The following is a 9,730-nucleotide window of genomic DNA, read 5'->3' on the forward strand; positions in this document are numbered from 1 at the left end:
GCGCTATTGTGGACTCTACACACACAAAGCCCAGACTGTGATCAGTTGCTCGGCTGGCTCACTGCTGCTTTGCATTGCAAATATACCACTGTTTACATTTGCTCCACGGTGACAATGGTCGCTAAGCTACCTGCCCTCGCAAAACAGGTAACCAATGAAATCTCACCGGGGGAGGGGTTACCGTAAAAGTGGTGGGAAGCAAGGGCAGTGCACTGTTTAGCTTATGGGAGGGAGGAAAAAAACTGGCTTTGTACAGTAACTTTTAAGTCTAGATTGCATTTTCCTTTCACGAATTATTACTATTTGTTAGTTTTGCCAGAAGTTTAAAGTGCCATTGATCTGGACCCTTAAATAAAGACGTTTGGCAACAGGAAGAACACGTTTAGTCACAGTTGAACGACCCGCCGCTGCTTTGGGGATCCGAACACATGACATAAATATAAGGTAAGCTGCTCACGTTGCTTCTCCGACATACAACGGTATCAAACTGGACACGGGTGGAATGTACACACAAATTCAAAGAGAGTTAGGGAAGTACGTTTCACACGTTTTTAAGTTGGACTTCAGTAGGAAATGAAAGTGAAAGTTTGTGTGTGTGTGTGTGTGTGTGTGTGTGTGTGTGTGTGTGTGTGTGTGTGTGTGTGTGTGTGTGTGTGTGTGTGTGTGTGTGTGTGTGTGTGTGTGTGTGTGTGTGTGTGTGTGTGTGTGTGTGTGTGTGTGTGTGTGTGTGTGGGAGTTGAGGCTGTGTGGTTGATGTTTGGCGCTGAACATATTTTACCGGCTACAGGAAGTGACCTCATCAAATGCACGGCTAAACAACTTATGGTGGAAGGAGGAACACACACACACACACACACACACACACACACACACACACACACACACACACACACACACACACACACACACACACACACACACACACACAGACATGAAGATGTTTGTTGGAGAACATAAACATTATGGCCTCCTGTCTCCATGTTCTACTGTGTTCGTTTGGCCAGGCCTGGTTACCCGAGGCAACAAGAGGAGCTTATCAGTGGCTCACCCTCGCCTGCCATCCTGTTATCAGGAGTGGCCTAGTTCATACACCCACATGCTTGAATGCACGCACACACACACACACACACACACACACACACACACACACACACACACACACACACACACACACACACACGTGCACACATAAAGGCACACACACACACACTCTTATACACACAGACACGTGCACACAAAGGCACACACACACACACACACTCTTATACACACACACATGCGCAAACATAAAGGCACACACACAAACAGGAGAATGAATGCTATGGGGCTTATCGGGGTCCCGGGGGGGCTGGCAGCTACTTCACAGGCTGCGCTCCGGGGAGGGAGGCCAGGCAGAGACAGACCTGTGTGACCAGAGCAGCCAGCAGCAGGACCCAACACACAGACTAGAGAACCACTGGGCCTCATCCAGCTGTGCACCCCTGACCAGATGGTGGTTAGCACCGAGGCTAGTGCTGTTAGCTGTGGGGCCATCAGTGGAAACACAGGTGGCTGTGAGGCTGAGGCCATGCCAATAGGACCAGGGTATGGAGGAGTCAAGCGGTGAGGGTGTGGGAGTGCCAGCTGAAAGGTTCTAGGTTTGAACCCCTAAATGTCCCCACTGGCCCTGTGGGCGTCATTTTGGATTAAAGTTACGGGCTTAACGCTGAATACTTAAAAGTCCTAAGGTTTTGCATCAAGAACAATCATGCCCCCAATACTAAACGCATTTGTTCCATATTTTTGTGGTAACTATTGGAGCCAAATTAAAAACTTTATTCCCGCTCATAGACGACCCACGCCCATGCGTGTGATATGCTGTCGTCATGGCGACAAGAGATCAGAGGAAGTGGAGCACGAGGGGCAGAGAGGTTTTCGGGCAGAGCTTGGCATCACCATAGTGGAGTCAGTGGGGGGGAGGGGTGGGACTCAGGAAGCTGTGTCCTCTAACTTGGCCGTGCTTCCTGTGTGATAACAGACACACACGGGCGCACCGCAGAGCGAGAGCGGGCTCATGCAGGGGCCCTGGCCGCCCCTATTTATATAGAGGCAGCCACAACATATGCACAAAGCTGTTCATTGTGTTTGTTTATTATGGCAAAATACTTATATTATAGTTCTGGGAGATTCTCAGTCCATTGGCTTCTGCGCAAGCTCAAAGTGAGAGAAGTAAAAGGTCAATACAGAGAACGCCTTCATGAGGGCGGCCCTGAAAGTGGCAGGTGTGGCAACAACATGTCTTCCTAGTACCAACAACATGTGTAACCTGATACCCGTACCACACAGAGGCATACAGAGAGACATGAGTGATGGTCCTGTAGAGAGATGAAGGAGAGGGGGAACGAGAGAGACACATAGAAACATAGAGATACAGAGAGAGAGAGAGACATGGAGAGGCAAACACAGGGAAGAGATGGAGACACAGAGACTGATGGAGATACAGAGAGAAGAGAGAAGCATAGGAGAGAGTAGCAGCGGCAGGGAGACAGACAAAAAGAGAGCGACAGAGGAGACAGAACCAGGTGGGTAAAATGCCAACAGTTTTACTACTATTATGTACCCTTTGGCAATACGAAAATATATGTTTTTCAGTCCTAGCAAACACAGTGGCCCTGTCCAATCATTATATGATTGGACAGGGCTGATGGAGACTGAACACCATTGAGAGGGACAGGCCTCTAATTGGACCAGAGACCGGAGAGGACAATGGGGAGAAGTGGATGAGTGTGAGATTGAAACACTGTTGGGGAACATTTTACTGGTAGGAACGTTTAAATTGTGTTTACTTCCCCCACTGGCAGCCGTATTGTCATGTGGATTACGCTGTGAAGGCACATTGGGCCCACTCACACTGTCTTACTGGAAGAGAACTTGAGTTGATAGGTTAAGTAAGCAGCCAGCTGCTGTCCTCCCGTACAAACATGCATGCACAGTACACGCACGCACACACACACACACACACACACACACACACACACACACACACACACACACACACACACACACACAGACCTACAAACACACACACACGCGATGCAATTTTGAAGCTTCCTTCCTGTCTCTAGTTTAGGCCCCCACTTTTTATAAGTGCGATAAGAGCAGAGAGGGGGGAAAGAGCGAGAGGTTGAGAGAGAGAGAGAGAGAGAGAGAGAGAGAGAGAGAGAGAGAGAGAGAGAGAGAGAGAGAGCGCGCAAGAGATACCATAAAACCACCACATCCGTATTTGTGTTAGCAAACCAGTAGAATTGACAGCTCTGCTTCAGGGGGGGTTTCAAGATTAAACGCCCTGCCCCCCACACACACACACACACGCACACGCACACACACCTCTGTTTGGATCTCATCGCTGTGACAACACTTCCTCTCACCTCCTCCTCCCCCCGATCCCCCCACCCACTCCCTCTCTGTTCCCCTTCGTCAGGTTCTAACAACTGTGGACCGCAGAACCGTTGCAGTGAGCTGCCTCCACTTCCTCTCAGAGAGCGAAAGAGAGGGTGAGAGAGAGAGGCCGAGAGAGTCTCTAAAGGGAGAGAGAGTGAGAGAGAGACTCTGAGGGACATAGAGAGAGAGAGAGAGAGAGAGAGAGAGAGAGAGAGAGAGAGAGAGAGAGAGAGAGAGAGAGAGAGAGAGAGGGCAGGGAAGCACATGAGTGTGTGTTTCCTGTGTCGGCTGCCTCGCACCCTGCTTGATGTCTTCATATCTGGTGCACAGTGAAGCCGAACTCCACACAAGAGACACTCACTGCCCTCGGCTCTCGACGTTACAGTAGCTCCTGGAGGTTCTGGACCCCGGTCGACCCCGGCGGGTGTCTGGATCTGAAGACTGAGAACCCTCTGGTCGTTTGAGGCCAGCTCGGCAGCGGTGGTAGAACCGTGACCCGACATGCACCTGTCCTAGAGGTCACCTGTTCACCTGTGGGTGCTGCCCAGAGACCCAGCCATGATGGAACAGACGGGGCTCATCTTTGACTTCGCCAGCGACCACATCAGCGTCATCTCACATGTAAGGAACACCAAGGGTGGCGGAGATGATGTGGAGGACTTTCCCCTCGGAGGCCCCGGCCACTGTTTATAGCAACACTAAAAATGTTGACCGTTTGTGTGTGTGTTTACATGCCTGTGCTGTGTGTGTGTGTGTTTACATGCCTGTGCTGTGTGTGTGTGTGTGTGTGTGTGTGTGTGTGTGTGTGTGTGTGTGTGTGTGTGTGTTTATGTTGTATACGTGCATGCAGTGGTCCATTGCATGCAGAAGCGAGGAGGCTAACCATGAACAATGGTGTATGTGTGTAAATAAACATACGCATACATATGTGTGTATTTAAATGAGAGAGAGTGAGAGAGAGAGAGAGAGAGAGAGAGATTTTCATTGATGCGTCCCACACCCTTGTGTTGTAGCTGGAAGGCTATCCAGCGTCCCCTGCAGTAGTCGTCGAGCACATCCCCGAGGACGCACACATGTTCTCGTACTCTGGGCTGACGTGTGTGCAGAGCTACGCTCAAGAACATGAGCACCTGTTGAAAGGTGAGCGCCTATCATCGTTTGGTTACTTTGGCAAAGTTATTTTAAATGCTTACGAAACGTGTGGATGCTTTCATATCGAAATTCCGTTCAAATCCTTCATCGTTAAGAATAGATCTTAAGTTGGTTAACGAATGCTCATGTAAAATGATTTTATTTAGTTTTACTAACTTGTTAGTAAATAGTAGACGCGGGCACATGGTTTTACGCATGCGCCGTTTGGGCTGCCACATTGTCCAGCCTCTACAAAATGCAGGAAGTGAAACAAAACATAACGAGCTTCTGACTGCTCCGGGGGAACAACACTGGAATTGCGTTATAATGTAGAAGTCGGGAAATGTATTCACGGCGCGTACGCTATGGATTGTTATTCGTCCATGCATGGGATTAAAAGTGAGTTTCGTCATTGTTGTGATGACTGTTTGAGTCAACTGTGTTTTTTCAGTTGAAGTTTGCCTGATTGCCTAGCTTAATGGCACTGTTGCAAACGGTTGTAATATTTTATATAAGAAGACCTACCCCTATTTTTCGGTGAGGACATAAGTTTCATACGACTTAATGATAACGTCTTGTGAGCGTTGATTTTTGCAAATCTTGCGTCTGATCGGTTGTTTACTTTTTCACTTGTTCACTTGTTCAATGCTTTTACTTAAGGGTAAACAAAATACAAAATGCTACCATGTTGTGCGTATTTTCTTTTACATCCAAATTAGTATTTTATTTATTTAATTATTGTTGCAGACTCAATGATGAATATTAAGGAGTCCTGGCCTTGACACTCAATTATTCCCTTACTATTTAATGTCAACCGTCCACTGTTGATGTGGTTTTCCTGGTTGAAAACCCTAGTTGTTCTAACTTTAATTTTCTTTTTTCAAATCTCCTGTTCAGTGGAACCATGTGAGAACGCAGAAGCCATGGACACCATGGGAACGCTCGTTTCCGGGGATACATTTCTCAATCTGGATTCCCCCGACACGTTCTCCCTGGAAAGACATCACTTCTGTACGTGTACAAGAGACCCCCCATCCCCCATCCTCCCCACTATGCACATCATCACAACACCTCATCCCTACCACTGTCTCTATCGCAATCTCCATCTTGCCACCACATTTAACTTAGAATCCACTGCACACTCACTCACTCACTAAATCACTCACTCATTAAACCTGTTTGTTCCTCACCCTCCAAAGGCACAGCCCAGATGTTTCTGCCAACCCCTGGGGAAGCCACTAGTCCTGTTGCCCAGACGACCCTGTCAGTGGACGGGCTTAAAGGAGCCTGTGAACAGACCCCTTGGTTCACTTATATCGGGGATGCCGAAACCCAGCAACAAACCAAAAAAAAGGGTCAGTCTTTTGACAAGAACAAATATTTTTTTTAACGCTACTGATGTAATGCCTTTGCTGCCCCCCATTAGCCCACAGCACACCGTGTGAATTTTACTCCATATTTTTTCTGTGAAACAGACCAAAATAAATCAACTGTTTTACAGCTTAGCAAACCGTTTTAGCGGGACTCTTTTCCTGCCCACCTTGTCTAGGACACGGCGGTTTTGGATGGGGAAAATACTGTAACATTATTTAGAACAGGCTTCAACCTTGCAATGCTTTGCTGCACCCTTGACACATTCGACCACCTTTTTAAATGGTTTTCCTCTCCATTTCAAGTGAGGAAACCTCGACGGAGGGCTGAATCCCCAACGCCAGACATCCTAGTGAAGAAGGGCAAATACAACAAAGGTAACCTAGCAACAACGTGTGTGTGTGTGTGTGTGTGTGTGTGTGTGTGTGTGTGTGTGTGTGTGTGTGTGTGTGTGTGTGTGTGTGTGTGTGTGTGTGTGTGTGTGTGTGTGTGTGTGTGTGTGTGTGTGTGTGTGTGTGTGTGTGTGTGTGGTTATAGCTGATATTTCCTACCTACGGTCAAATGAGGACTGCAGCTTGCAGGTGTTGCACAGAGCTGATGGTTTGAATGAATGCCCCATTCCGATACATGTGTGTGTATGTGTGGTGATATTTGATATCCCAGCTGTTCCCTACCATTTTGTTCATCCTCTGTCTCTCTCCGTCTGTGTGGTGGTGGTCTTCAGGGGGCAACACGCTGTACCTGTGGCAGTTCCTCATGGAGCTCCTTCAGGACCGCCAGGTCTGCCCTCGCTACATCAAATGGACCGACCCCCGTGCGGGCATCTTCAAGCTGGTCAACTCCAAGGCCGTGGCCCGTCTGTGGGGGAAACACAAGAACAAGCCCGACATGAACTATGAGACCATGGGCCGGGCTCTCAGGTACCAGCTGCCCTGGTGACAGTTATCACCGACGCTACCTATGATTATTATAGTCCCTAAACAAAGGGAGTTTAGACCCATTATCATGCTCTACTTGTTGTTGTCATTTGAATACGGTGGTCTTTAACCCATTGTTATACTCTACCTGTTACAGACCGTGTAACGTGATGCTTATCAGCCCGTTATCAAACCCTGCCCGTTACAGACCTTCAGCACAGTCGTTTTCCACCCACCGTCTTACCCTACCTGATACTGACCTATTAACCATCCCGGGGTTGCAGATTGGATTGACCGTCTTGTGTCTCGGCCTTGCGTAGGTACTACTACCAAAGGGGCATCTTGAACAAGGTGGAAGGCCAGCGGCTGGTCTACCAGTTCACCTCGCTGCCCAAGAACATGGTCTACATCACCGACGGCGACGTGGCCAAGAGCGAGGCGGAGAACGAGCCCGAGGACCACAGCGGCGGCGACGACGACGACCACGAGGAGGTCGGCGGCGACGACGACGAGGGCCTCAGCGACGACCCCGAGGACGCCGTCTCCTCCAGCAGCGACCATTCGCTGGACGACGCAGACTCCCGCTCCGAGACGGGGAAGATCTCTCCGTCTCCCGCCACGGCTGTCGCCATTGCGACCGGCCAGCGGGCCCGGTCCGCTGCCACCGCCGCCATCACGGCGACCACAACCACCGGCACCGTCGTCACCCCCGCCACCAACCGACCCGAGGGGGCCCAGCGGGGCACGGTGCTCCGCCCGCCCCCCAACAGCCTCATCCAGCAGCAGCACCTGCCCATCGTGTCGGCCGAGATGCTGCGCACCCTGCAGAACCTCCAGAGGGTGCAGTCGCTGCAGCCCGCGGGCCACTCCTCCGTCTTCCAGACGGCCCAGCTGCTGGGGAACCTCTGTGAGCAGCAGGCGGCGGCAGAGGGACCGCCCACGGAGAGCTCCCCCCGTGGCCCGGAAGAGAGGAAGCCCTTCTTGGGACAGACCGCCAGTCACGTAATGACCCTGCAGCTGTCGCCCCTCACCAGCTCCGACCAATGAAACCTTCCCTCCCCCTTCCCAACGGCGAACTCGGGACCAATCACAGAGAAGGAAGAGGATGGTGTCCAATCTGCCAATCGGTCCCATATGTAGGAACATCAAGCTAGGACCTTTTTGGTGTCTTCCCCTGTTTGGTAACTAGAAGTGGAGTGGGCCATTGCTGTCAGTATACTCTCTCCAAAGTAATTAATGTGTTCAGGATTTACTCTCATAACAAGGTGGGAACATAGCCAATTATATCATTTTCTTATGTACTTCAAATGCAGGTCTGTTTAATCCAGGGGACAAGGTGTTTAACCATAATTTATCAGAATAAGTCATACTTTTCCACTTATACCCAATCTCCAACACAATTCGAACACCATGACTTATTCACTTTGCAGTGGAAAAAAGTTCACTGACCGTACTTAATTAGCAACTTTTGCTAATTAAAAGAACCATTTAAAGTCTCATTAGGATCCTAAATGTAGCCCATTAGCGAGGTAGGTCCTCTGCAGCGTACTTAGCTCGATCAGCACTTTCTGTCTCCCGTATGGGGGGAAAAAAACAAGCGCTCTGCGTTGACGGAAACCAAAGCTCTCACAGCGTTATAGATTGCCTGCATCCTCCCAACGCAAATGTCTTTTCTGTGCACAGGGTGTCCCTCAGCCACTGTAATTCTGGCTCTCAAAAAACGGCATTGTCTGTCCTTGCCTTAATGACCAAAGACCCATAATGCACTGGAAACTGCTGTCACCGACTTACCTCCCCCACGCAAGCACGCTGGCGTGACGGAGCTAAGGTTTAGCTCAGTAACACTGTTTTGGATTATTTTCTTTTTCTCTCTCGCCTCTTGCTGCTTGTGGTCCCCCCGTGCTTTCTCGGTTATCCCTTTCGTGCCTCTGCCTTTAAATGCCTTTGCACGCCTTGCACTATCCGTTACGGCGGCGGCCTGTCCGACACCATGTCGCCTGTGGTCTATAGACCCTCGTCCTCAGCCAATAGGCTGAGGGTATTTATACATTCCGTATTGTCGTTGTAATGAGTGTGTTTAATTATTTGGACCATGATATACGTTGTTGACGATAAGGGATGAATTTTGTTGTAAAAGGTAGTTTTTGAGACCTTCAATTGCTGTTAATACACAGTGCCGTAACTCTTGATACAATCGCCGTTGACAATCCACTTAAGAAACTTGTTGGTTTTTCCCCAACTTGGGCTTTTCTTTTGACAAATGTTGCTAGTAATCACAATCGCCCTGTCCAACACATAAATCCTATGCAGTTGTAGATCATCGCTGGACCTGTAAAGCCTTTCTATGTTTATGTAATGTATGTGTTTGTAAACATGTATAATATAAAATGCAGTGTTTTAGACTTTGTGCCTTTCTGCCATTTCCTCCCTCAGGTTTATAAGCGTTTTGTTTTTGATGCGCGAAATGTCGACTTTTGAACGCAGTTAGTTTATGCAAGATGTTTATTATTCAACCATCGGTTTATGAATAAATATCAGTAAAGGTCCAGTAAGGTGATTTGTTGTTTTCGTTACGATATGGGGACATATGAACATTGCCTGAAAGGAAGTCCTATGCAGCAAAGTTGTACTTTATTTTTTTAAATCAAGTGCTTGTTGACTGTCTTTCCTTTGCTTATCTGAGGATCTATGTTTATTGTATGTTTCTGAAACTATAGAGCCAAAAGAGCTACGTCTATGTTATTGCTTATTTTGATGTATTTTCTGCCAAAATGGCAAAAAGTTGAACTAAAGCTCAATATTACATAAAATAAAGTGTATCTGGTTTGAATGAATTTGTATATTTGTGCTTCATTACATTTATTTTCCCTGTATAATTTTAGCCTTACTAA

General features: G+C 48.4%; 1 protein-coding gene across 4 annotated transcripts; it reads left to right on the plus strand.

Annotated features, from left to right (window-relative positions):
* The first annotated feature begins 199 nt into the window (after positions 1–199).
* On the plus strand, positions 200–9,678 carry LOC130387295 (ETS-related transcription factor Elf-1-like). Of its 4 annotated transcripts, none has more exons than XM_056596314.1 (8): positions 200–444; positions 3,461–4,041; positions 4,434–4,560; positions 5,449–5,562; positions 5,751–5,906; positions 6,228–6,299; positions 6,647–6,842; positions 7,160–9,677. In XM_056596314.1, the coding sequence occupies exons 2-8, from the start codon at positions 3,979–3,981 to the stop codon at positions 7,884–7,886; spliced, it is 1,455 nt and encodes a 484-aa protein (XP_056452289.1). In that variant the 5' UTR covers positions 200–444; positions 3,461–3,978; the 3' UTR covers positions 7,887–9,677. The 4 variants fall into 4 exon arrangements, with proteins under 4 accessions (XP_056452289.1, XP_056452290.1, XP_056452291.1 ...); XM_056596315.1 differs by having other exon boundaries at positions 3,806–4,041; XM_056596316.1 differs by lacking the exon at positions 200–444 and adding an exon at positions 2,632–2,800 and having other exon boundaries at positions 3,806–4,041.
* Positions 9,679–9,730: the final 52 nt, after the last annotated feature.

The sequence above is a fragment of the Gadus chalcogrammus genome, chromosome 8 (assembly GCF_026213295.1).
Source record: "Gadus chalcogrammus isolate NIFS_2021 chromosome 8, NIFS_Gcha_1.0, whole genome shotgun sequence".
NCBI lineage: Eukaryota > Metazoa > Chordata > Actinopteri > Gadiformes > Gadidae > Gadus > Gadus chalcogrammus.

What these genes read in the sequence shown, in the direction of transcription:
- LOC130387295 (XM_056596314.1), top strand. Translation starts at nt 3,979, where the DNA reads ATGATGGAACAGACGGGGCTCATCTTTGACTTCGCCAGCGACCACATC. An exon ending in ACATCAGCGTCATCTCACAT is followed by an intron (nt 4,042 to 4,433) that starts GTAAGGAACACC and finishes CTTGTGTTGTAG; the next exon opens with CTGGAAGGCTATCCAGCGTC. An exon ending in ACATGAGCACCTGTTGAAAG is followed by an intron (nt 4,561 to 5,448) that starts GTGAGCGCCTAT and finishes TCTCCTGTTCAG; the next exon opens with TGGAACCATGTGAGAACGCA.